This window comes from Girardinichthys multiradiatus, chromosome 11 (genome assembly GCF_021462225.1).
Source record: "Girardinichthys multiradiatus isolate DD_20200921_A chromosome 11, DD_fGirMul_XY1, whole genome shotgun sequence".
NCBI lineage: Eukaryota > Metazoa > Chordata > Actinopteri > Cyprinodontiformes > Goodeidae > Girardinichthys > Girardinichthys multiradiatus.
Genome location: NC_061804.1, coordinates 23600130 through 23627662, shown reverse-complemented (window position 1 = coordinate 23627662; position 27533 = coordinate 23600130). Strand labels below are relative to the sequence as shown.

Sequence of the window (27533 nt, the reverse complement as noted above, 5' to 3'; positions counted from 1 at the left end):
TAAAGCAATGGTGAAAGATGATTGCAGATTGAATTGCAGACTGAAATTGTTTCAGTTTCATTGTCCAACCCATGTATGAGGAACTTTGTTTAAAGGTTTAACTGACTGTTTTAACATTTATAGCATATACTGCAGATATCCTCATTGTTCTCTCTGTACTTACTCCAAAATAGCATTCCAACAGCTTTCGTCCTATTTACAGTCAACAAGCAACTCAAAATCTCCAAGAAGAGCTCCACTTTTCCTCTTTATGTGTATTAGAATATCCCCATATCTCGACATGCTCTTCCTACAAAGAAGGAAAATTGTGGATATCTGAAATAGAATACCTTAAGTTGAGTTTTATATTAAATATATTTGCACTGCAACACTGATACTCGTCAGAATTCTCATTTTGATTGTTTTATAAGTGACATGCCATCAAGGTATTTGCTGTTATCCTTGCAGGTTTCATTTGTCTTCGGTTTTGTCTCACACTTAAATTGCAAATTTCAAATCTAATGGTGAGAATTAACCTGATCACATTATATAGCAATTTTAATAGGTAAATTTAACATACACAAATGAAGCTTTTAAATTACCCAGTAAAGTAAAACTGAAAAAGAGCTAAGAAACCGTATATATTCTGTCTAATCTCTAACAGTTTGACATAAGGGAATAAGACTGATAGGTGTTTTAACAAAATACCTGCCAATTTAGCACCATGCTTTAAAGCATCATCGCCACAAATCTAATGCATCGGATAACAAAAGGACATTGCAAAATTTAAAGCGAGAATAATTTATATGCCAAGTGCTTCACAAATGGAAGATTATACATTAGAACAAGCATTTGTCATAAATATCAAATTTTATTTCATCTGCAATCATAGGCATGTATAAAAAGCTGTAATTCTATACACACTTCTTTGGATTGGCTTCTGTCTTACAAATTACTTAAATGCAATTCACACTGTAGATAGTTTTCCAATATTTCAATGACAACATTTGAGCGATTATAGAAGAGAAACACAAAGTAACAAATAAACTTCAAATGAACTTGTACAAGACAAGCATAGTAATGTGTTCAAACTACATGCAGTTACAGTGGTTTGTGGCTTTATTTACAGTGGCCTAGCAGATACATGACTGGAGTGAAGCTAAAGAGTGGTTGGATAATATAACGAAACAAAGCCCTTAGACACATTTCCTCTGAGACATTCACTTGTCTTGCATCTTTTCCAAGATGGGAACGATCATGTCAAACTTTGGCCTCTTGGCCGGGTCTTCGTTCATGCAGAGCCTCATCAACTTGCAGATATGAGGCGAGATGCCTGGTGGAATGGTTGGCCGGAGTCCCTCCAGCGAGATCTGAGCAATGGAAGGAACATTACGTGCTGCTTTAAATATCAACTTATTAGGCTAAACAGTGCTTTGCTAAATGTTTTCCACTCCCCTTGGAACTTTTTCACATTTCTTGAGGCTGTGTGGTAGAACCATACCCAGGACCAAGCACAGTGGTGCTGTAAGATGCTTTTCTTCAGCAGGGACAGGGAAGATGGTCAGAGTTGATGGAAAGATGGATGAAGGTAAATACAGGCCAATTTAGTAAGAAATACGGGTTCACCTTTTAGCAGGACAGTGACCCTAAACATACAGTCAGAGCTACAAATGGAACGGGTTGGATCAAAGCATATGCATGTGTTAAAAGTGTCCAGCCAAAGCTGAGGCCTAAATCCAATTGAGAATCATGGAAACTGATTTTCACAAAGTTTTCCATCCAGTCGACAGTCAATTAATTGAGATTGAGTTATTTGGCAAAATGGGCATATAATCTTTTAATGTGCAAAGCTGGTGGACACTTACCCCAAAAATATGCAGCAGTAATCGCATTGAATGGTGGTTCTACATAATAGTAACTTAGACAATACAATACAATAAATGCAACACTTATTTTATATGTAGCACCTTTTTAATACTGTGTATCATTTTTTCAATTTCACAATTATAGTCTAGTTTGTGTTCATTGAAAAATCCCATTGAAAAACAAGTATGTTTGTGGTTGCAATTGGGCAAAAGACGGAATATTTCAAAGGGTGTGAATAATTTTGCAATGCACTGTGAAAAGTATAGAGTTTGAGCATTTGGTGCCTTGTTACCTTCATTCCTATCTCCATGTTTGAGAGATCAGCAAAGGGGACCTCTCTGGTAACCAGCTCCCAAAGCAACACTGCAAAGCTCCACATGTCAGCAGATCTTCTGTTGATGTCTTCTGGCTTTTTCTGCAGCGCTGAAAGCAGCAGGAAGAAGAAAAACTGCACATTGTAACTCGGATACACAGCATGAGTAACAGTGCATTGGGAGTAAATCATACAACTCACACATTGACTGGCTAAATGACTGATAAAGTCCAAAGAGCTGTTAATGGGACAGGAGGGCGACAGGTCTGAGGAGATCTAACAGAGAAACAAATACCTTCAGGGGCCATCCAGGCTGGCGAATACATGCGACCAGGACACTGGAAGGAGAACTTAGCGTCTGCCATGCTTAGTCTGGCTGTCATGTCCTCATCAATCTGTAAATTAAACACACTGCGTAAACACTTAAAACATTAAAGTGCCAAATAGCCCAAAGAATTCCCCATTATTGCTTATACACAGTGCCTTTCACAATTATTGGCACACCTAATGTGTACAAAAGCTTAAAGTAATTGTTCTTATGTAGACCTGCTGACCCCAAAATATCTATGTTTGCAGCAGTTCTCCAATAGTTTTATTGTTCCAAGAATCCTCAAAAAACCTTTTCATCCTGCCTTGTTTTTCACAGTTTCAGTTGTTACAGGTTAATGCTGTGACTGTTGATATGGCTGATTGGTGTTTACCTTGAGTCAGAAAATCGCTAAATAAAATGACTACTCACCCAGATATGCACTAAGAAATCAGCTGTTGACTTCATTGACTGGTCACACGCTGGTCAAAAACTTAAAACAATTGTTTTGAGGCAAAGCTTTGCTGACTAAGTTATTACTACATGAAAAAACTTAATGTTAGCTATTTTCAGTCTTAGTGGGGAGTTTAAAACAAAGTCAGAGAAAGCAGAGGTTTTAAAATCTATTTTAAAATAAAATACTTTCTGCAACACATTGAGACATGCCTCTGGTTCCCACAGGCTGTTCCCACAGCCCTGTTTTACAGTGAATGCTCTCTCTCACTCAAAGTGTTGACATTGCCTTTGCTTTTAATATAAATTATTAATGCCAAGGCAGGTCAAAGCGAGAAACAAAAATACTGTGATTGCTGTTTTTATATTTTCTTATATTATAATTGTTAAAGCAAAATTGATATTGGCCAAAATAGGTATTGGCATGTCAAAGGTTTACAAAAACTGGAGGTCATAAATTTGCCACAAAATTCAGATCAATGCATCTCTAATCACCACACATCTGCCATACTTGAACAATGTCAGATTTTTACCCAGGAAAATCATTGTTTAAAAGCATTTCTAACACTGATCATTTAGAAAAACATGTATTTTATTAGGAATTGTTTGGAGTGCTAATCAGCATGTGACCACTAATTTTATTTAACAGGAGATCATTTTCCTTACTAAATAAATGCTCTCAAATTAAAAACTGGGTTCTTCCACATTTTTCTCTGCGATATGCTGCTGCAATAATTGGTTTTAAAGCTTTTTTTTTTTTTACACATTTTTACCTGAATATTTTTTACCTGATTGTGCAGATTGCTGTACCAGAGTTTTAAAACAAGTGCCTTACCATGATATGCTTACTATTGAGGTAAAGCCGTGAAACCATTGGCTCTAAGGTGTGAAGAAACGCCATGCCACTGGCAATGTCCAGGGCAAACTTGACTGCTTGGCTTTGGTCGACCACCAGAGCTAAGGAAGCCAGAAAAGGTTAAACATGTAAAACAACATATATATATATATTTTTTTTCAAATGTTATCAATGTCAGTAATGTCTATGAGAGCAGGGTGATTCCTTTTTTTTGCATCTCAGTAAATTGACACAGGCAATTATTGTAGTCCATATCCAGGACGTGTGTGGTGGCTCTTGAACCACTGACCCTGTGAGCTCTTTTGCGGCTTACCGTGACCGCCTGCTAGACATGTGTCATCAGTTTTCCACATGATTGTCTAGGCCACCACTTAACATTTCCTTATATATATATATATGGGTTTCACTTTTAGAACTAAGTTACTAATAAAATAAATTTACTTTTTGAAGATATTCTCATTTATTTAGATGCAAATGTAGATACATATTTGGGTGTTATGCAGTCAGCAGTCAACTTAAAAGCTTTTGCAAAAAAATAAAGAAAACAACATTTCCATTTTTTCACTTGCACATTAAAGCAAATGACTTACTTGTGCCCTGGTGTAGTATGGTGTGCAGAGATCCGTATGGCATGTAGTGGGCGATGATGATCGGATGAGGAGAAGGAGGCGACTGACATGCCCCGAGGACAGGCAGAATATTTGGATGAGAAAAGATCCTATAAAAGGTAGAAAGAAAACCAGCTAAAACATGGCTCTGCTGTGATAATATAAAATTATGTTTTACTCCAGGCAATAAGTATAAACTGCAAGAACTATATTTAACATTACACTTGTATGATCTGGAGCCTATTAAAGTTAAGATTTACATCTCATTAACAGAAACGCTTTCATTTTTGCAAAATTTACCCAAGTCAAGCCCAAGTGCTCTTATTTGAGCAAACGTTTTTAAAAGAAAGCAAAAGAACTGAAGCTCACAATAAAGTTGGATCACAGCTGTGCTACACAGCCTCTCCAGTGGGAAGGCTTTGACTTGCCTTGTTAAAAGGTTTCTCTCATTTCTGTTGTTTTATTCGTTGTAAACTAATGAGTCTCTGAGATGGGAAACACTGATTAAACATGGTCAGGATGTTGAAAAAGCAAAACATTCTTTGTTTTATGTTGTGCTTAGCTAACTTAATGCAGTATTCTTTGCTTCAGGACGATGCACACACAGCTCAGAATATGCTTTATAAGATGGTTTATTGATGTGCTTCTGGGTGCCAACTTGAGTTAGAATGGGTATAGTTTCAGCACACTAAAATTCAATTTATGTTTAAAAATGTATGATAAGTCCACCAAAAAAGCACAAAAAACTTGAAAAAATAACTCAAAAACATAGACCATACTTAGTAAGGTCAATATAAGTCAAACTATAAACCTTCTCTTTGGTACACAAACATTCTGCACCAGAACAAGTCAGATCGTTGACCCCTGACCCCAGATAATACTGTATTTACCTAAACATGATGAGTCCAAATGTTCACAGCCCATATAAACTGAGTCTACACCCACATTCTGTGTACATACTGTTCCTTTCCTGGGTTTACATTTACTCATTATTGTCAAATCTATTTTCCTTTTATAAATATTTATTTGAACTGTTCTGTTTTTACGATATGGAATGATTACAAACAAGCAAATTCAATGATTTATGAAAACTAGATTTGTTTAATGTATTGCTTAAATATAAACATTTAACCAAACTACTGTTTGGATAAAAGATCCTTAGTAAATTCTAAAGCAGCTATACACGTTTTTGTAACCATCAACAAGCTTCTAGCAGAAATAGTACAATTCTTTTAAATTTGTTGGTTCAGTGCCATACATTTGCCTTTTATGGCTAGTTTGTAAAGTTTTAATATGGTTCAGGTTGTGGCCATTCCAAAAGTTTGTATTATCCTGCTTACCCATTACAAAATTAGTTCTGATGTGTGTTTGGGATCACTGTCCAACTGGAACACCCACCTATGTTGAAGTTTTGACTATCTGTTGATTAGAGGTAAAGTTGAAGAATTTGGGAGTAGTCCTTTTTCATTCCATCCAATAAAACAGATCTGCAGAATGACACTACCACATGCTTGACAGTGGGTAAAGCATTTTTAGGTATGAAACCAGTATCATGACTATTCCAAAAATGCATCTTTTCATTATGGCCAAACAGCTTAATTTTTGTCTCATGTGACCATAAAACCTTTCTCCAGAAGGCATTTGGATTGTCCATTTGACCAGCTGCAAAGTCAGTCAGTCATTTTCTACCGTTTCTTCCATAGTGGGTCATGGGGGAGCTGGTGCCTATCTCCAGCAGTCTATGGGCGGGAGGTGCAGTACACCCTGGACAGGTCCCCAGTCCATCACAGGGCAACACACAAACAAACATGCACACACTCATTCACACCTAGGGGCAATTTAGAGAAACCAGTTAACCTAACAGTCATGTTTTTGAACTGTGGGAGGAATCCAGAGTACACGGAGAGAACCCATGCATGCACGGGGAGAACATGCAAACTCCATGCAGAAAGACCCCCGGTCGGGAGTCGAACCCAGGACCTTTTTGCTGCAAGGCTAAGCTACCACCTGCGCACTGTGCAGGCCCCCAGCTGCAAAGTTTGAGCTTAAATTAGTTGTTTTGGAGCAGGGCCCCTCTTTCTTGTTTGGCACCTTGTAAGGCCATGTTGATGGAAAACTCAGACCTCTTTATCTGAGAGCTTAAAATTAACTATGCCAAGAAAGGTGGTCAAATATCAAGGCACATATACACATACATACATACATACATATATTTATATATATATATATATATATATATATATATATATATATATATATATATATATATATATATATATATATATATATATATATATATATATATACATACACATACACACTGCTCAAAAAATAGAGGGAACACTCAAATAACACATCCTAGATCTTAATGAATGAAATATTCTCATTGAATACTTTCTTCTGTACAAAGTTGAATGTGCTGACAACAAAATCACACAAAAATCATCAATGGAAATCAAATTTATTAACCGATGGAGGCCTGGATTTGGAGTCACACACAAAATTAAAGTGGAAAAACACACTACAGGCTGATCCAACTTTGATGTAATGTCCTTAAAACAAGCCTAAATGAGGCTCAGTATTGTCTGTGGCCTCCATGTGTCTGTATGACCTCCCTACAACGCCTGGGCATGCTCCTGATGAGACGGCGGATGGTCTGCTGAGGGATCTCCTCCCAGACCTGGACTAAAGCATCCGCCAACTCCTGGACAGTCTGTGGTGCAACGTGACGTTGGTGGATGGAGCGAGACATGATGTCCCAGATGAGCTCAATTGGATTCAGGTCTGAAGAACGGGCGGTCCAGTCCATAGCTTCAATGTCGTCATCTTGCAGGTGAATTTTGCCAATCCTGGTGTTCTCTGGCAAATGCCAAGCGTCCTGCAAGGTGTTGAGCTGTGAACACAACCCCCATTTGTGGACGTCGGCCCTCATACCATCCTCATGGAGTTGGTTTCTAACCGTTTGTGCAGACACATGCACATTTGTGGCCTGCTGGAGGTCATTTTGCAGGGCTCTGGCAGTGCTCCTCCTGTTCCTCCTTGCACAAAGGTGGAGGTAGCGGTCCTGCTGTTGGGTTGTTGCCCTCCTACAGCCTCCTCCACGTCTTCTGGTGTACTGGCCTGTCTCCTGGTAGCGCCTCCAGGCTCTGGACACTACGCTGACAGACACAGCAAACCTTCTTGCCACAGCTCGCATTGATGTGCCATCCTGGATGAGCTGCACTACCTGAGCCACTTGTGTGGGTTGTAGAGTCCGTCTCATGCTACCACGAGTGTGAAAGCACCACCAATATTCAAAAGTGACCAAAACCTCAGCCAGAAAGCATAGGTACTGAGAAGTGGTCTGTGGTCCCCACCTGCAGAACCACTCCTTTATTGAATGAGTCTTGCTAATCGCCAAAGATTTCCCCCTGTTGTCTTTTCCATTTGCACAACATCATGTGAAATTGATTGTCAATCAGTGTTGCTTCCTAAGTGGACAGTTTGATTTCACAGAAGTTTGATTTACTTGGAGTTATATTGTGTTGTTTAAGTGTTCCCTTTATTTTTTGAGCAGTGTATGTATATATAAATAGCTATATTTAAATAAAATAATAGCTATATTTAGAAAATAGCTATATTTATAAACAGATTAAGTTGTGTTTTAGACTGCCTATTGCTAGCTGATCTGATCTTCTTTGTGTGCTTGTGAATTTTTGTAACTGGTTCTGGATGACAGCTTCATAGCAGACAGCCGTTCTTCCTGTGTGTGTGTGTGTGTGTGTGTGTGTGTGTGTGTGTGTGTGTGTATGTATGTATGTATGTATGTATGTATATATATATATATATACACATACTATATATATATAGTGAGAAAATCTATGATAAATTCAAAATTGTGCAATCAATTAAAAAATGATTGAAGTTGTTTTTTGTATGATTTCACCTTGTTAATGGTTCAAACAGATATTTGGAATTCCAACATTAACAAAAAATGAATTCGTATTGTCAGTGAATTAGAACTTGTGACTGTAAATGTACCTTACATTAAATACCAACAGTCTAGCTGTAAATAACCTGAGTTTCGGATGTTCCTCATTGAAGTCTCTGCTCTTCCTGGTGGTCCAGTCTCTCACGTGCAGCACCTTCACCACAATCTCATCCCCTTGCCACCGGCCCTGCCACAACTAAAAGTAGAGCACACACTCCAGTGATCAGCCAGAGGACCAAGAAAAAAGACAAAAAGTCAATCAGCAGTAAAAGGCAGAAAGCAGCTGACCTCTCCGGACTGGTTCTCATTGATCTTTGCCAGGAGCGAGAGCTGCTTATAATCAATACCGGCTTGCTTGTTGAGAGTGCCATTACCTGTGAGAGGAAGAAAAACATGAATAGGGCACACATCCTAATTTGACATAATTTTATACTCTTATTTTATTAGAGGAATATTACTCACGAGGTCGTGTCCTCATTGTACCCTTCCAGAAGGTTTCCTTGTATGGGATTTTGGTCATGCTCTGGCCCATTTTCTCTGCCTTCTCTAGAAAACAAAAAATAAAACAGTTAAATTATAAGAACAGTGTTCATAATGTTTTTCCATAGGAAAAAAAACATGTTGGTCTGTTTAAAAACCGATAAATAAATTCTGACCTTGCAGCAGCTGTTGTAAGTGAGGTTTGGCCTTATCCAGAGGTGTCTGCCCATACCTGTTACATATACACACCTGGGCACCATGGGTTACCAAGTCCTAAAAAGAGATACAACTTAAGATTCATAACAAATTTATGTAAGTAAGTATGTAAGTTGTACTGATTAAAGAAGCAGGTCTTGCTGCAGTAGCACTTTCTGCCCAGAAGAGGGCGATTTTTGCCAACAGATCTCACCAAAAAGGGATGTGAAAAGTGTGTGTTGGTGTACAGTGCTGCACCTCTGCAACTTCATTGTGGCCCCAGAAGCAGGCATAGTGCAGCGGGGTGTTCCCATGCTCGTTGACTGTATTCGGGTCCGCTTTGCACTGAATAAGCTGCCATCCACATGTCAGAAAGTCAGGAAAAAGAACAACATCCACAAGGTGCAAACAGTGCATACCAACATCTTAAAAATGTAGCTGTGTCTCAGAAAGTGAACCTTAGCCATGATGTCCCTGTGTCCGTGGCTCGCAGCCAGATGTAAAGGTGTGTCATCTCCACGGTTCATCACATTGATTCGAGCTCCTCTCATGATGAGCATGTCGACAACGCCGCTCCTCCCTTCCCTGCACGCCCAGTGGAGGGGGCTGAAGCCGTGGTCATCTCTAACACACGACATAAATGGAAAGTGTGAGAGACAAAGGAGTCGGGATGCCACATAGTTATATTTATCTGTTTACAAAACATCCAAACACAGAGAGAAGGAAGCTGTTAAAGCTCCTAATTGCAGTATGCAGAGAATTTCTATTCAGGTACAAACATTTCCAAAAAATTATAAGATATGTAAACAGCATATTTTAAAAGATAAATTAAGCATATGAAAGGTCAATACTTTCTAAAAAAAAAAAAAAATCACCAAAATATGAAAAGGTCTGGACCTTCGCAGGAGGATCATTTTCTTGATCAGGAAAAGAAGGAGACACACATTCGCTAATCCCAGTCTACCACAATGAAAAGAAAAATTCATCAAGGTTCACCTCACAACTGTAAACAGTTTAACAGTCTTAATATAAAAGGACTCGATTTGACTTTCTCCTTTAAAAAAAAACAACAACAAAAAAACAGCACTATTCTGGCAGAAAACTCAAACAAATCAACATCTAGCAGAACAAGAAAGTACAAAGAAAGCTTCAAACAGCTCATCATTTGCAGCCTCCCAAAACAGAGGCAAGGTGATGGCATGTTTATATGAAATATTTTTTGATGATGTGGAAGAAGACAGAAGCAGCAGTGTTAGATGTGAGGTCTGGAAAATGAGAAAAACTGTTCTCTCAAATGCGACTGTACTGTGCTGTACTTGCCAGTGACCCAAAACGGAATGAAAACTAGGAGTTTTTTTTTTTTTTTTTTAGGTGAAGAAAAGTACATTCCTCTATGAGTTGGTTATCTGCTCTCATCCTGACTGAAATGTGCGTGCAGCACATTTCAGTCAGAACCAGTGTTGTGGAACAAGCTAAAAGCCAGAACCAGGCCTTAAAAACACAGTTCTACATACAAAAAACCACTGCAATCCCCAAACCCTTCCTAAGATTTTTATGTGTATACTTTCAGATTTTAGTGCTGTAAACAAGTTACTTACAGATTTCTTCTGTTTTTGCTTTTTTGTCACACTTAAATCTTTCAGATCATCAAACAAATTTCAACATCAGACACTAATAACCTGAGTAAATACAAAACAAAAACATCTTTTAAACAATGATTTCATTAGGGGGATACAACTATTTGCACCTGGGTGATTCTTTTTTTGCAGCAACATTTTAGCTTCATAACTTTTGGAAAAAAAATGTTTAAGTTTTATTTTCTTTATATTTTGTTACAACACTGACATGTTTAACAATGGGAAATTCATGATAGTCAAGCTCAGGGATGGATAAAATAATAATTACAAGTGTTTTTTTTAAACATTGTCATTGAATGTGTTCCACCCTGTTAGGGACATTAACATATAGACCAAAAATAGTTATACATGTAAATATTGATAAAATTGACTTTTTCTTAGAAAGATTATGTCCCTTTTGTTGTCATAATATATATATATTTTTTAAACTGTAACAGATCACTTGCTTACAAATAGTATATCTCTGTAATATAAAATGTACGCTATAATTTTTACCCATTTTTACTGACAACATGGAAAATATTGATAGTTTTAAAAACCTTTATGTATCTATACATTTAATGTTCATTACTTCCCGATTTGGCACAAAGATATTCACAATAGTTTATGCTTTAAAAAAATTATTTAAATTAAAATCTTTACTAACAGGGTGGAAGGGACCATAACAGGGTGGAAAATATTTGTTTCCAATTCTACAATCTGATAATTTCTATTTTTTCTTTGCCACTTAGAATGACTGGAACTCCAAATAATGGGGTATTACAGAAATTGGATGTCAGCTGTATGTCCTCCTTGATTTCCGTGAATTGTGAAAACTGAAGGAAACAAAACATTACATTAAATGTGTGCACGAGGTTCCATGTTACATGGAACATGAGATGTAGAGCATAACGAGAAGAGACAAAGCATACTTCAGTTCAGAATAATAGAGGAGACTTAAATAAGAAATGTTTTATTTTGGCTATTTTGTGATTCATATAAAAACAATGAAACACCTTAGCACATTTCCTAAACATGAAAAATCAGTGGAAAATAAGCAGTTGGTAACAACAACACAAGATTGTTACAAGTTAACATCAAACATGAACTGGTAATTCACATTGACAAACAAACCATCTCATGAATGGCATGAGGTTGATGGGCATCTACACTACATCTGCTCTTCAATTAACCTCATTGTGGGAGGACTGAGCAGCAGACAACTTTTATTGACAGCATTTGGCTCCTCTGTCAGGCAAAGTACCTGGCTGTCATCATACCAACTGATGTCTTTCCTTGGGCTGGGCCAGTAGTATTTGTTGATTCCTTTTTTATGGAGACAGTTCACTTCAATGTTCCCATCTTCCACTGTGGTGATGATGCCAGGATAATAGTCATGGTCATATTTGACCACACACCATCGACCAACATGGTCACCTGTGATGACTTCTGGCTGCCATGCCATTATGGCTCCTTTCCTGTGAGTTTCCTCATCAGGTTGCAAGATTGCCTCTTTTACATCGAAACATGGGCAGTTAATCAGCCCTTCCTCTCTCTGGCCCACACAGGTGATGTCCCTGTAGTGGATTTTGCCTTTACAGCTACTGATCACCTGGTGGATCCTCATTGTTCCCTTCACCACATTCAATGGGGGAACCTACAGTGTGTAAAAAGGAAAAAGACAAATGACAAAGATGTTTCTTAGGGAGTATACCTCATAACGCTGGCAGTATTCCATCACCTGAAATCACCATACCATTTGGTATGATTTCAAGTAAGTATTTGTCCCCTTGTTATAGTGAAATTATACCATGAATAACTGTGAGAAACTGTGTACAAAAACTTTTGTACAAGGTTGACTAGATTGTATTTGATGGTGTAGATTCACTATGGCAAGGTCATAACAATATGAATGTTGCCAATTATGTTAATTTTCTAATTTCAAAGGAGAGTACTGATAATCTTGTTACTTATAGTAGACTTAAAATAAGTTTTGAAAGAAAGACTTACATATGGACAGATTCAAGATAAAACTTGAATACCATTAAAAATTGTCTTACCTGCAGCATTTCATTCACTTTTGCTTCCACACTTTCCTCACTTACAAAAAAGAGCTCCACAACTGATTCCTGCTCCTTCAGCTTGAGGAACAGCATCTCTGCATTAGCGATGTCCTCCCCCATGAAAACTAGCCTGTCGGCTGAGCGTTTAAGGGTACCTCCAACACCATCTGGGGCCCCTTTGCCATGATTGGCCTCGAAAAAATTCCAGGTCACATCAGAGCCTCTTCTGAGAGGTTCAGATGAAAGAAGGAAAAAGTTACCCTTCTGCCGATATTGAGTGGCAGGCCCATCACTGAAGAAGTGGAGCCGGCTGACACTGGGAAATCTATCTTGAATCATATCCAAGACTGGATCTAGGTGAGCCCAGATTGCCGGAGGGTCATGTCTTCGTGATGGTGATATTGAACAGAAGGTAAGGGGAGCCTCCTGTATTGCTGTGTATAATACACCTATGTGTAGTCGCTTGTTGATGCGACCCCCCAAAATGCACAGACTGTACCTCGTTGGCATATTTACAGATGTAGTTCTCACTAAAATCCACATGAATTAAACATTCATGACTCTGGAGACTTTCTCTAAGCTTCCTATAAGCCTTGTATTGCCAGCAAATGTTAAAGAGATGTTTCTGGAACTTCACCATGCATTCCTGGAATTCCTCAACAACTTCATCTTCACTCTTAGTGAGTTCTTTTTTGACCGTTATGATGGATTTTTTCTCCTCACCTGAGGAGGAGGTCTCTGTGGCCCACTGGAAGAAGGTAATCATGTTGGTGGAGGCATGTCTAAGTGTAGGTACAGTTGTGGTGCTGCAAGCGTCACATTCTCCATATGCGCAAGCTTTTGAGTCCAAGTTGCACACTATCGCATCAGCCAACTGTTCAAGGTTTTTGGTTGATAAAAGCCCACACTTGTAGAGGGTGCTGGCCAAGAACTCAGTGTTCTTGTGGATTTTGCAGAGACATGTCTTTCTATCACTCTCAGTGGGGTCGTACAACCCAAAATGGCCTTAACTTGCAGAAAAAGGAAAAGGACACCTGGTCAATATTTTCAGATCAAAACCTTCTGTAGAGGTTTTTGCAAGTATCCAATAACAGCCTTTTCTGCTTCGTTTGCTCCTTTTTAGTGACTGTGTCTTTCTTACCAGTTGTCACTCGGCTGACATCATCTCTTAAGAAGAGGGCAACCAACTTCTCCCTTGCTGCTACCCTTATATTCCTTGCTTTCCAGTGAAATTATGTGATCTCACCCTGCAACTTTGTTCTGCTCTGTGAAAATCCAAAGGTTTTCTGTGAAAGTGTCTGTAATTTATACTTTTTAATGATGTTTCCCATGGTGACTCTGGTAAGCATCTGTTTTTCTCTCTCTTTTTGTGTGTTTTGGTATTTTTTTCGTATTTCTTCCACAACTAAAGCATGCAGCAGTAGATTCCTACGTATACTCAGAGGGACAGAACGATCAAGGATCCTGTCAAGTTTTGCTCGAGGTGATTGGTGATAGGTCTTGGGCTGACTCCGTTGCCACCTCTTTCTGTATTTTTCTGTTTTTGCTTTTTGTTTTGCCAGAAGAACTGTAAGCTTTTCAATTTCTTTTTCCAGCCTTTGTTTAATTCTTCTTTTCTGACATTGGCCTAACTTTCTTTGCCTAAAACAGAAAAAAATCACAACACAAGTTTAACATGCATTTCTAGTCTCGTGTTTTAAGAATGAACCTACAGTAACAAATAATCCAATGCAATTCAGAGATCAAACCTTGAATATTCTGCAGCTAAGGGGCCTGTTGGTACATTGGAATTAGGACTATTCTGAGTATTGTGTGCATTGGGTCGAGATGAAGGACTTGTTGGTGTATTCGGGGTATTAGGTGTATCGGGTGTATAGGGTGAAGATGGTATTACTGCCATAGCCTTTCCCATGGTCTTTTCCCTGGCTTTTGCCTCTCTCTTTCTTTCCCTCCACTTTTTCCTCTGGGCACGCTTTTCTTGCTCAGTAAGGTCTGCAATTCTTTTCTTTTTTCCTGTCTCTCTGTCCTGCTGCCATTTTTCTTGTTCTTTTTGCAGGTACCTGCCTCTCCTCTCTGGGTCTGCACCACGATTTGTCCTGTACCGACGCTGTAGCTCCGCTGCACTAAGCGCTGGTGCCATTTCCTAACAAATGTGTATAATTTCATCATTTTTTTTCAACAAATCTTTTTTTTCCATAATGTATTCTATTGTATTACACTGTTAAAATACATAGATACACATCTGTACATAAAAAAAAGTATTATAATAATTCAAATTATTACTCTTTACTCATATTTCCCCCCTGTTAAGACCCCATTCCACCCTGTTGGGTTCAGAAACTTAACAGGGTGGAATTGTTTTAGCTAATCTAGCTGAAGCTATTAAACTGATCAACATGTAGCTAGCTAACCTTCAACATAATAACACCTTTAATAATTTATTCTAATATGTTTTTTTTTTTTTTATCAAGTGAATAAACATAACCCATAATTTGACATAACAGAGTGAAATTTTAAGGTTGACTCATACAGGTGTAACATGTTTAAGATTAAAACAAGTAGGGAGAAAATCACAATTGAGGCTTACCTCCTGTTCCACAGTTGAACCCCTCCAAAATCAAATGATGTCACTTCCTGTAAATGGCTTTTCTGGAATTGTAGTCCTTTTTTGAAGACAATTGCACACATTCTAACAGGGTGGAAAATCACTACTGGGACGTATAGAAAATGGATAAAATAGCAAACAGGAAAAAAAGTTTCACCAAATTAAATTGCATAATGAGATAAAATTGAGTCTAGTTTATAAAGTTATTTAAAAAAAAATAAAAGATTTGGAATCATATGGCCTAAATTTACTGAGAAGGTTTACTACTTTGCACTGCGGACACGATAAAATTGAGCGTGTGTGTCACCAAAAAGGTGTGTAAAATACAAATAAACATTATAAATGCATTTTATTTATGTTCAAGTAATTGAGAACACTTAAGTGCATAATCAAAGTACTTTGTTGTGAATAGTCAGCACATTCAATAAAAAATCTGCATGAGTGAAATATGCGGACACAAAATGTTGCTGCAAAAAAATAATCACCCACCTACCTGACCCCATGTGAAAAAGTATTTGTCCCTTAAACCTAATAACTGGTTGCGCCATCCTTAGCAGCAGCACCTGTCACCTGATTTTAGTGTGGGAAGTTTCATGGCTAAATTTGACCAGCCTGGTAGCTAGTCTTCATTGATGGCACATTGCACCAGTAAGAGCAGAGTGTGAAGGTTCAATGAGCAGGTAGGTAGCAGGTAAGAGCACAGTTTTGCTCAAAATATTGAAATGCACACAACATTATAGGTGACATACCAGAGCTCAAAAGAGGACAAATTGTTGGTGCACGTCTTGCTGGCGCATCTGTGACCAAGACAGCAAGTCTTTGTGATGTATCAAGAGCCACGGTATTCAGGGTAATGTGAGCATACCACCAAGAAGGACGAACCACATCCAACAGGATTAACTGTGGACGCAAGAGGAAGCTGTCTGAAAGGGATGTTCAGGTGCTAACCCGGATTGTATCCAAAAAACATAAAACCACGGCTGCCCAAATCATGGCAGAATTAAATGTACACCTCAACTCTCCTGTTTCCACCAGAACTGTCCGTCGGGAGCTCGACAGGGTCAATATACACGGCCGGGCTGCTATAGCCAAACCTTTGGTCACTCATGCCAATGCCAAACGTCGGTTTCAATGGTGCAAAAAAGAGCGCAAATCTTGGGCTGTGGACAATGTGAAACATATATTGTTCTCTGATGAGTCCACCTTTACTGTTTTCCCCACATCTGGGAGAGTTACAGTGTGGAGAAGCCCCAAAGAAGCGTACCACCCAGACTGTTGCATGCCCAGAGTGAAGCATGGGGGTGGATCAGTGATGGTTTGGGCTGCCATATCATGGCATTCCCTTGGCCCAATACTTGTGCTAGATGGGCCCATCACTGCCAAGGACTACCAAACCATTCTTGAGGACCATGTGCATCTAATGGTTCAAATATTGTATCCTGAAGGCGGTGCCGTGTATCAGGATGACAATGCACCAATACACACAGCAAGACTGGTGAAAGATTGGTTTATGAACATGAAAGTGAAGTTGAACATCTCCCATGGCTTGCACAGTCACCAGATCTAACTATTATTGAGCCACTTTGGGGTGTTTTGGAGGAGCGAGTCAGGAAACGTTTACCTCCACCAGTATCATGTAGTGACCTGGCCACTATCCTGCAAGAAGAATGGCTTAAAATCCCTCTGACCACTGTGCAGGACTTGTATATGTCATTCCCAAGATGAAGTGACGCTGTATTGGCCGCAAAAGGCGGCCCTACACCATACTAATAAATTATTGTGGTCTAAAACCAGGTGTTTCAGTTTCATTGTCCAACCCCTGTATATCCAAGCATGAACAGCCTGCTTAAGGCCATATCCCAGCATCTAAGTCGAATTTAGTTCGGGACTTTGGCTAGACCAATTAAAAAACCTTCTATAACCATTTACTTTAAAATATTTTATTGGGCCATTTAGATCTAAACTTACTGGTGTACTTTGGATCATTGTCCTGTTGCAAAACTCATGTGTGCTTGAGCTAGAGGTCACAAACTAATGGCCAGGCATTCTCCTTTAGGATTTTCTAGTAGAGAGAAAAATTCATTTATCCAATGACTGCTGGTGCCCATCTGCAGCAGTCATTGGGCGGGTGGGGTAGTACTGTCAGCTTCCACACTGTCTGTGTGCAGGTTATGTGCTATGCTGGGCCTTGCTGTGTTTTTTGCTTTTTCTTTTTTTTTTCCTTAGGGTGTGACGGGCAGGTGCTCCTGCACAGGTGTTCCTCATTCTGACAGCAATCAGCTGGGTTTTTAAGGAGTGGAGAACCAAGGGAAGGCGTCAGCCCGTTGTGTTCACCTAGTGGTAGAAAGGCTCGACCCCTGCTCTAATGCAGTTTGTTTTTTCCAAGGAAACTAATCATTTAGTTGTTTTTCCCTGTTCTACAGATCTTGCCCAGTCGGGGTTCTCATGGAGTAACCTGCGCCTGCTTATCCCCGAGTCGTGTCTTAAGGAGAGTGGAAACCTAGAAACGCGACGCCTTCAGACTCATGGTTCTTGCTCTCTACCTCCAAGCCCATCCTCTCAAGGAGAACCGTTGGACCCAACTCAGAGGAATGTTCACCTCAAGTCGCAGCTGAGTTTTTTCCCCGCGGAAGAAAGGATAGCTCTCTAACTGGAGATCACAGGAACTAGTTGGCTCACTGCCTCCCAACCACTGACGCTGTGGGGGAAGGACTTATTCACCTACTTCCTTACCCAGCCTCTCACTCAGTAAGTCCATCTAACAAATCACTAACACCAAGATTTTTTCCCCTGAGTCTGGACCCGTCTAAATTTGATTTTTGACTACCTAGATAACTCCAGTATTGACCCGCTTACACAGTTCCTGGTTCCCGTTCATCCTCGCATCTACTGTTTGAAAATAAACTTTCAAAACTTTCTCTTTGCCTCTCGTGGTTGTGTGGTATCAGAGTCTAAACCAGCATTATGACAGAACGGGCTGACCAGAATGACTCTGACACACAATTACGTGGAGCTGTTTCATATCAAGGCGTGCGGTTATGTCAGCATGAAAGCGCACTTAGCACTCTTTCCCAGCAACAAAGTCTTTTACAACAGTCGTTTGATTCTATGGCTACTCAGTTGCACGGTTTGTTAGCACGACTTCCTGCTCCACCGCCTAATCCTGTCCCTTCTGTTTTGCCTTCTCTCCAGGATCGTTCTGTGGGTCGTGAGTTAAGTCCCCCTCCTCCTGAACCTTTTTCGGGGAATCTAGACAAGAGTAAGGGTTTCTTACTCCAATGTTCTCTTATTTTTCGTAGATCGCCTCATTTTTTCCCAGACGATGTGAGTAAGATTTCCTATATCATTGGTTTACTCAGGGATCAGGCCCTAAAGTGGGCAGAAGCCATAATTGATGAGAAATCAATATACCAATACACCTATGACAACAGAATGAGGAGGCAGCCAAAAGATTATGGAGTTTAAAATAAGGCAGTAGACCTGTGGCTGTCATGGCCATTGAATTTCGGACTTTAGCAGCAGAATTAGGATGGAATTCTCCTGCTCTTAAGAGCGCTATTATTAACACTCTTAATGAGAACCTTAAGGATAAGCTTACTTACTGTGACGAAACCAAGACCTTTGAGGAGCTCATAAATCTCGCTATTTGCATCGATAATCGCTTACGTGAAAGAATTAGGATCAGAGGTCTCGATCGTTCCTCCGAATTGCGAGCTACTAGCATGGCTGTACCTCCAAGATCCAGGTCTGACAGTAGCTCCCCTCCTGAGCCCATGCAAATAGGGAGAGCTCACCTAACTTTAGAAGAAAGGAATAAACGGCTAAGGGCTGGTCAGTGTTTGTATTGTGGCGCTGTTGGTCACTTTCGTTTCGCTTGCCCGATCCACCCAAAAGAGCCAGCCCGCCAGTGATCCAGGGGCCACTAGAGGGCATTAACCCAAGATCTGACACACCTCATTTTCTTATTAAGACTTTTCTTTGTTATAATAGGGAACAGATTCCGCTTACTGCTCTTATTGATTCAGGTTCAGAACAAAACTTAAGTAACCCAGGACTAGTCCATAAGTTCAAACTACCGGTTTACACCTTAGGGGATCCCATCAGAGTAACTTCTCTTGATGGAGAGTCTTTAAGTTCGATCTCTCAGAGTACCAAACCCCTTGAACTAGTTACTTCCGGAAATCACCATGAGACCATTTCTCTCTTGTTGTTCCCTACTAAGGAGACCGATCTGGTTCTGGGTCATTTGTGGTTGAGAGCTCACAACCCTCACATAAACTGGTCAGAATCCCGTATTGAAGCCTGGAGTGATTGCTGCCATGCAACCTGCCTTTGTTCAGCCGTCCCCGCAGCCTCAGACTCCATAGATCCTAATACTTTACTTGATCTATCTAGCACACCATCTGATTACCACCACCTAAAGAGGGTTTTTAGCAAGGATCTGGCCCTATCTCTACCCCCTCATCGCCCTTATGATTGTGCGATTGATCTTTTTCCAGGCGCCCCATTACCTTCCAGCTGCCTTTTTCGTTTGTCTGGGCCCGAATGCGAATCTATGGAGAAATACATTAATGACTCCATCCAGGCTGGTATAATTGGTCCCTTGTCGTCACCCATGGGATCTGGATTATTTTTGTATCCAAGAAGGACGGGACTCTTAGACCATGCATAGACTACCGAGCCCTGAATGATATCACCATAAAGAACAAATATTCATTACCCTTCCTATCTTCAGCTTTTGAATCAGTTCAGGGAGCCAAGATTTTCACAAAGTTGGATTTACGTAATGCATAGCACCTTGTCCGAATAAGACAGGGTGATGAATGGAAAACCGCCTTCAAGACTCCAGTGGGACATTTTGAATATTTAGTTATGCCTTTTGGACTTACTAACGCCCCTGCAGTTTTTCAGGCGCTCGTTAATGATGTACTCAGGGACTTCATCAACGTTTTTGTTTATTTGGACAACATTTTGATTTTTTCTCAGAACCCCACTGAACATACCACTCAAGTCAAGGTTGTTCTTCAGAGGCTCCTAGAGAATCGTCTGTTCGTCAAAGCTGAGAAGTGCGATTTTCATGTGTCAGCTGTGACTTTTCTTGGTTTTATTTTTGAGGGTGGACGGGTGAAGCCGGATCCCAACAAGATCTCTGCAGTGGTCGATTGGCCTCCCCCTCTAAGGATCGCAAACAGCTGCAACGTTTCTTAGGGTTTGCTAACTTCTACCGCTGTTTCATTCAGGATTGCAGCATCATTGCTTCTCCACTCACTGCTCTCACCTCTACCAAGCAGCCATTCGTCTGGTCCTCTGAGGGTGACAAGGCCTTTTCTGACCTCAAACAACGCTTCTCCTCTGTACCTGTTCTCAGTCACCCTGATCCCAAGGAGCAGTTTGTTCTAGAGGTGGATGCTTCAGACACAGGGACTGGTGCAGTTCTGTCCCAACGTTCACCCGTAGATGGTAAGCTACACCCATGTGCTTTTTTCTCCAGACGTTTCTCTTCAGCTGAGAGAAACTATGATGTGGGGGATCGAGAGCTTCATGCCATAAAGTTGTCCTTAGAGGAATGGAGATATTGGCTCAAAGGCTCCTCTCAACCCATTGTTATATGGACAGATCACAAGAATCTAGAATACATAAGGCAGGCTAGATGCCTCAATCCAAGACAATCGAGCTGGTCATTGTTTTTTTCCCGCTTTAATTTTACTATTGTTTATCGACTAGGGGCTAAGAACACTAAACCCGATGCCTTATCTAGACAGTTTTCCCCCTCTAAAGAGAAGTCCGAGCCGTTCCCTATTCTTCCCCCTTCATGCATAGTTGGCACTTTGTCATGGGGATTAGAGGATAAGATTAAAGAGACCCATCAGATCGAGCCTGACCCAGGTGGCGGTCCCCCAGGTCGCCTTTATGTTCCCACTAACCTAAGGTCTCAGGTTATCTTGTGGGGACATTCGTCACGTTTTTCTGGACATCCTGGTTCTAGTCGAACCATAGCCCTGCTTCGCACGTATTTTTGGTGGCCCACCCTTAACCGAGATGTGGTTGAGTTTGTGTCTGCATGTTCTACATGCGCCAGAAATAAGTCCTCCAATAGGCCCTTTGCTGGATTTCTCCAGCCGCTCTCAGTACCTAGCTGTCCCTGGTCTCACATAGCCCTAGATTTCGTTTCTGGTCTTCCTCCCTCTCAGAACAAGACAGTTATTTTGTCAATTATTGACCGTTTTTCTAAGGCTTGCCATCTCCTAGCTCTCACCAAACTTCCCTCAGCCGCCGAAACAGCCAGACTCCTCACCAATCATGTTTTTCGGCTACACGGTATTCCCTCAGAGATACTTTCTGACAGAGGTCCTCAGTTCGTCTCTCAGGTCTGGCAAGGTTTCTGTACAGCTCTTGGAGCTATGTCCAAGTTACCCTCAGGTTTCCACCCTCAAACTAATGGTCAATGTGAGAGACTCAACCAAGAAATGGAGAACATTTTACGATGTCTGTGTACTGACAACCCCACCTCTTGGAGCAAACATCTTGTTTGGGTGGAGTTCGCCCACAACAGTCATGTCTCCGCAGCCACTGGTTTGTCTCCTTTTGAGGCTTCCTGTGGATACCAACCTTCTCTCCTCCCTACTAGCTTTCCAGATCGGGTCCTTCCCTCTGTCCGGACCTACTTACGACAGGGTAAGAGGTTTTGGGACCAGACCAAGTCCGCTCTCCAGCGTACTTCCGCCCAGAATAAGCGCTACGCTGACAGGAGGAGGATTCCTACCCCAGTTTACCATCCTGGTCCGGAGGTATGGCTGTCAGCTAGAGATTTTCCCCTTAGGTCTTTTTCTAAAAAGCTTGCACCCCGTTTTTTAGGCCCCTTTAGGATGGACACTGTGCTCCGTCCTTCCTCAGTCCGTCTGAAACTGCCCTCTCACTACAGAGTGCACCCTGTTTTTCACGTATCCCAAGTCAAGCCTGTCGTCACCAGTCCGTTGTGCCCTCCTTCCGAACCCCCTCCACAGGCCCGGGACATTGATGGCCATCCTGCCTACACGGTCCGTAGTATTTTGGACTCTAGGCCTAGGGGGCATGGTGTGCAGTATCTCGTGGACTGGGAGGGTTATGATCCTGAGCACCGCTTATGGGTGCCTCGCAGCTTCATCCTAGATCCTGTACTCATCTCGGAGTTTGAGGCTTCTGCTGCTCCTTCCACCAGCCGGCCGCCAGGAGGCGTCCGTTGAGAGGGGGGTAATGTCAGCTTCCACAGTGTCTGTGTGCAGGTTATGTGCTATGCTGGGCCTTGCTGTGTTTTTTGCTTTTTCCTTTTTTTTTCTTAGGGTGTGACAGGCAGGTGCTCCTGCACAGGTGTTCCTCATTCTGTCAGCAATCACCTGGGTTTTTAAGGAGTGGAGAACCAAGGGAAGGCGTCAGCCCGTTGTGTTCACCTAGTGGTAGAAAGGCTCGACCCCTGCTCTAATGCAGTTTGTTTTTTCCCAGGAAACTAATTGTTTCGTTGTTTTTCTCTGTTATACAGATCTTGCCTAGTCGGGGTTCTCATGGAGTAACCTGCGCCTGCTTATCCCTGAGTCGTGTCTTAAGGAGAGTGGAAACCCAGAAACGCGACGCCTTCAGACTCATGGTTCTTGCTCTCTACCTCCAAGCCCATCCTCTCAAGGAGAACCGTCGGACCCAACTCAGAGGAATATTCACCTGCCTGTCCACCCTCCATCGTTCGCCTCAAGTCGCAGTGGAGTTGTTTCCCCGCGGATGAAAGGACAGCTCTCTAACTGGAGATCATAGGAACTAGTCGGCTCACTGCCTGCCAACCACTGCCGCTGTGGGGGAAGGACTTATTCTCCTACCTCCTTACCCAGCCTCTCACTCAGTAAGTCCATCTAACAAATCACTAACAGCAAGATTTTTCCCCCTGAGTCTGGACCTGTCTAAATTTGTTTTTTGCCTGCCTAGATAACTTCAGTATTGACCCGCCTACCCAGTTCCTGGTTCCCGTTCATCCTCGCATCTACTGTTTGAAAATAAACTGTTTCAAAACTTTCTCTTGGAATCTTGTGGTTGTGTGGTATCAGAGTCTAAACCAGCATTATGACAAGTACACCCTGGACAAGTCCTCAGTTCATCACAGAGACACATGAACACTGACCTTACCTGTTAGTCTGCAGTGCTTTCATGGTTGTTCTGGGTTCTTTTATGACCTCCTGGATGAGTGGTTGATGCACTCTTCCTATTATTTTGGTAGGCCTGCCACTCCTGGCAAGGTTCATAACTGACCATGTTTTTTTCCATTTGTGAATAATTGTCACGATGGGGTTTTGGGGTGGACCAAAGCGCAGACAAGAGCTTGGCAGCAGCATTTTGAAACGGTCTTCAGCTTTATTCAAAAAGTTATGAAGGTAGCAAAAATGTAGCAAATATCACAGCAGGTACAAGCATGAGACAAATCCAAACTTACTGAAGTATTCACTGAAGGAACGTAGCAAAAACTGAACTTAATCAGTGGTTGTGAACGGAGGAACCAGCGACACACAATGAAACAAAACCAACTAATATACTGATAAGACAAAGGCAGGTAATCAAAGGAACTAAGAACAGGTGTGACAAGGAGGCAGGGAGGCTGAAGGAACAGGTGGAACTAATGCATAGACTAACGCATGGCGAAGAGACTAATTAACAATAAAGAGAAACACAGACCAAGCAAATCTATAGACAAAGATAAATAATCAAATGAAGTATACGAAAACTAAAATAACCATGAACTAATGGAAACAGAAGAAGAACAACAACCTAAGACCTGGCAACCTAAGTATAAACAAAGAACCCATAAAGAGACCCAGATTACAGTAAACAAACCTAAACCCACACTGACGGAAACAAGCAGAGAACATGAGGACTAGAATAAATACAAACAAAATGTAAACAACAACTAAAGCTGACCTAACAGGAAGGAGAACTAGAACTATAGAAACTAAAAATAAAGAACCATGCTAAAAGGGACTTGTTGGAAGTATGATTATTGATTAAGTAATCTTGATCAATAATTATAATTAAAAATCATAATTTGACTAAATCAATTTCTTAACCAAAATCCTCATTTATGAATCGAGACCAGAGATGTTTCTGGTGTTGTAATTGTGGTTCAACGTCTTTGACAATTACAACCGTTAAATACTCCGTAATAGTTAATAACTATTACCGGAGATGTCACTGTTTAATCAACCGTTTCTGCCGAAACGTGGGGAAGTTTAACCTTATCTTGACTGACGAATAACTCTTGCACAAAATAAACACAGAACGCCTTCTGAACGAGGAAAGGTGGGGGGTAAGTTAACCGTGCGTCCACAATTATCTTCAGGAAAAGCAGTCAGTCTTCGTCTTCTGGCCTTCTTGGCGAAAAGGAAAAATATGATCTGACCTTCAAAGTCGACTTGGGATGAAACACGGTAGCGGTTCGACTCCTCGAAACTCCGTGTTCTTAGTTATGTGTTCAGCTCACGTCTTCCATCGGCAAAGTGAAATTTCTGGCCTTCCTAGTCCAGAAACCTCAGTTAGGAATTGTTCGTTGGCCAACGAGAGAGAATAAATGAATTCCGCAAGGACCTCTTCTCCTAAAGATGCACTTCAGTTGCTAGTCCGGTTTCCAGCAGAAGGCGGCATGTTCAACATGGATGCCTCCATATATAGCGCCCTGTGACGTCAGACTTGGGCGTGTCATATCAGCCGCCATGTCCTGGATACAAAATGGCCGAAAGCACCAGGAGGCCTGGTGTCTGTGCAAGTAGTCCAATATTCAGCAACAAGTGGTCCAATAGACTACAACTATAAAGGAAACTAACACAGAGAAAGTAAGACTAATAAACTAGAAAAGTGCAAAAGAGAACAAATACCTAACCATAAATAAACACAGAGATACTAAATGGGAAACTGAACTAAGAAATCCAAGGAAACCAGAGCACTACAATAATGAATAATAATAACAATAACAAAAACACAGAGAAAACCATTCGATGTCATAACAAAGAAAGCAACAATAAGCAAAGGAGCAATGAACGAGGAGAGTGACAACACTAGGAGGAAATAAACAATCAGGAGTAAGAGTAAGTAACCAAAACAGCCACGACTACCAAAATACTACATATAAACATCTTAGATAAAAAGTAACTAAACACAAAAAAAGTCCAAACCCTGACAATAATGGCTCTCACTGTCCTTCTCTGAAGTCCCAAAGCCTTTTAAATGGCTTTGTAACAATTTCCTCACTGATAGATGTCAGTGGCTTTGTTTCCAAACAGATCACATTAGATTAGATTAGATTAGATTAGATTAGATTAGATTAGATTAGATTAGATTAGATTCAACAGAATGATTATCATGATAAAACTGCTGACGGTGAGCAATACCATTTCAAATTAAATTACGATTAAAACCTTTCGTAACAACCACACTATTAAAAACCCTAGGCCCGTGGAGCTACTACTACTGATACTACTACGACTACTACTACTACTAATAATAATAATAATTATTATTATTACTGTGATGGACTGGCGACCTGTCCAGGGTGTAACCCGCCTCCCGCCCACAGACTGCTGGAGAAGCACCAGCTTCCCCGTGACCCTGTATGGAAGAAGAAGGTAGAAAATGACTGACTGACTGTTATTATTATTTGTGGTTTGCATTTTAGGGAAATAAAGCATTTCAATAGACAAGAGATTAATAGCAGTGATGCTGATAAATATATTTTTGTTAGCTGCTTGATGCTGAGTGAATTACCTTCAGCCTCTAATAGCACTTTGTATAACACATTTCAACAAAACCATAACAACATTGATAGTCTTGGTGAATTTCAACACAATAATGAGGAATTATATGTTGATATTAAAATCTTGTAGCCTACTTCATATTGTCCAACAGGTACAGTTTAAGTGGTTTCCTGATTCTACAGGTCTGGCAGTGATCAGATGTAGGTGGTGAGAGTGAAATTGATCTCAGCCTTCCAAATAATGTGGCTAATCACAGTTTATTCATAATTTAACAAGGGGCAAGTTACCCTGACTCATTGGGCCAGCTCAGTTTGGATAGCCTTTTTCTCTTAATAAATAAAACCATTATTTGAAAACTGTATTTTGTATTTATTCAGATTATGTTGGTCTAATAAGGCATTTTGTTTAAAGATCTGAAACATTAAATGGTAAAAAAAGGGAAAGCAGAGAAAATCTGTATTGGAAATACATTTTCACACAGTAAGTATAAAAGCCTTACCCAATATATTTATAATATCTTAGATATGATAAAGAGCATCAATAAAAAAAAGCTAGAGTATTTTTTCTAGCAGCAACACCATAAAAACACTAATGGAGTACCCTGCTTACACCGCACGTCCCAGCTAACAAAGCACTCTCTGTGTGGTTTGTTTTTTCACACAAGTTCACCTACCGACCTCCAACTAATCTTTATTTAGACTTAAGCACATGCTTCCTCTGTGTGCCTGCAGTCCTTCCCATCTGAGGACTGGCCCGGTGATAAATACATCAGCACATGCTGGAATGCCTGCTAACGTGTGCAAGGACGCAAAGAGTTATGATGCGTACATGACCACCTGCAGTCTGAGAGGAGCTGGGCTATCACCTCCAGTGTGGACCGGCTTCTTCCTCGCCCAGCAGGTTAGCTCGTTACACTGACTAACCCAGAGTCTGCAGGCTGCTGGGGTTTCTCAGAATTCCTCGCGAAGCCACAAACTCTGCATTCAGTCTAACAATACACTTCGAGGAGGCTTTTAGGAAATACCAGCTCACACTGAAGTGAAGGAGCAGTTAGGCTCATTCTCTGTCAGCCATGATGCAGCACTGTGGACAGACAGCTCACAGACTAACCCACCCTGTGGGCTAAATAAAGTAACAAAGGAAAAAAACGCAGGAATGACAGAGTGGAAAATACTCTGAGCTACACATTCCTTCTAAGTCTGCGTTTTCAATGGGTTTTCCTGTGTCACTTAACTCTAAAGGCAGAGTGGTTATTTAATGCTTTGCTGGCTTCTCTCAGGCACCACTTTCAGTTCCAATTTATTATTATCCCGACAACACGTCATGCTTTTATTAAACATTTTGGGCATTCTGAGCTTGACAGAGGGGGCTGCCCCACATAGCTGAGCTTCCTCAGAGTAACAGCCAAAGAAGGCCTTCATCATAATGACTGCTTATTCATTTGTTTATGTGTGACGGTAAG

The 27533-nt window shown here is 40.8% G+C and overlaps 1 protein-coding gene across 3 annotated transcripts in view; it reads right to left on the bottom strand.

The window, feature by feature from the left end:
• Window positions 1–830: 830 nt before the first annotated feature.
• The window catches only part of ilk (integrin-linked kinase), a 29451-nt gene continuing 2748 nt past the window's right edge, over window positions 831–27533 (bottom strand). The window contains exons 3-14 of one of the 3 annotated variants that reach the window (XM_047379689.1): window positions 9925–9987; window positions 9486–9651; window positions 9286–9381; window positions 9009–9105; window positions 8815–8898; window positions 8641–8726; window positions 8439–8548; window positions 4365–4492; window positions 3754–3875; window positions 2454–2553; window positions 2138–2268; window positions 831–1349 (exon numbers count right to left, since the gene is read on the bottom strand). In XM_047379689.1, coding sequence (XP_047235645.1) covers window positions 1200–1349; window positions 2138–2268; window positions 2454–2553; window positions 3754–3875; window positions 4365–4492; window positions 8439–8548; window positions 8641–8726; window positions 8815–8898; window positions 9009–9105; window positions 9286–9381; window positions 9486–9651; window positions 9925–9987 — 1333 coding nt within the window. In that variant the 3' untranslated portion in view covers window positions 831–1199. Of the gene's footprint in view, window positions 1350–2137; window positions 2269–2453; window positions 2554–3753; window positions 3876–4364; window positions 4493–8438; window positions 8549–8640; window positions 8727–8814; window positions 8899–9008; window positions 9106–9285; window positions 9382–9485; window positions 9652–9902; window positions 9988–27533 lie in introns of those variants that run through there. The other 2 variants (XM_047379691.1, XM_047379690.1) reach the window with 2 other exon arrangements.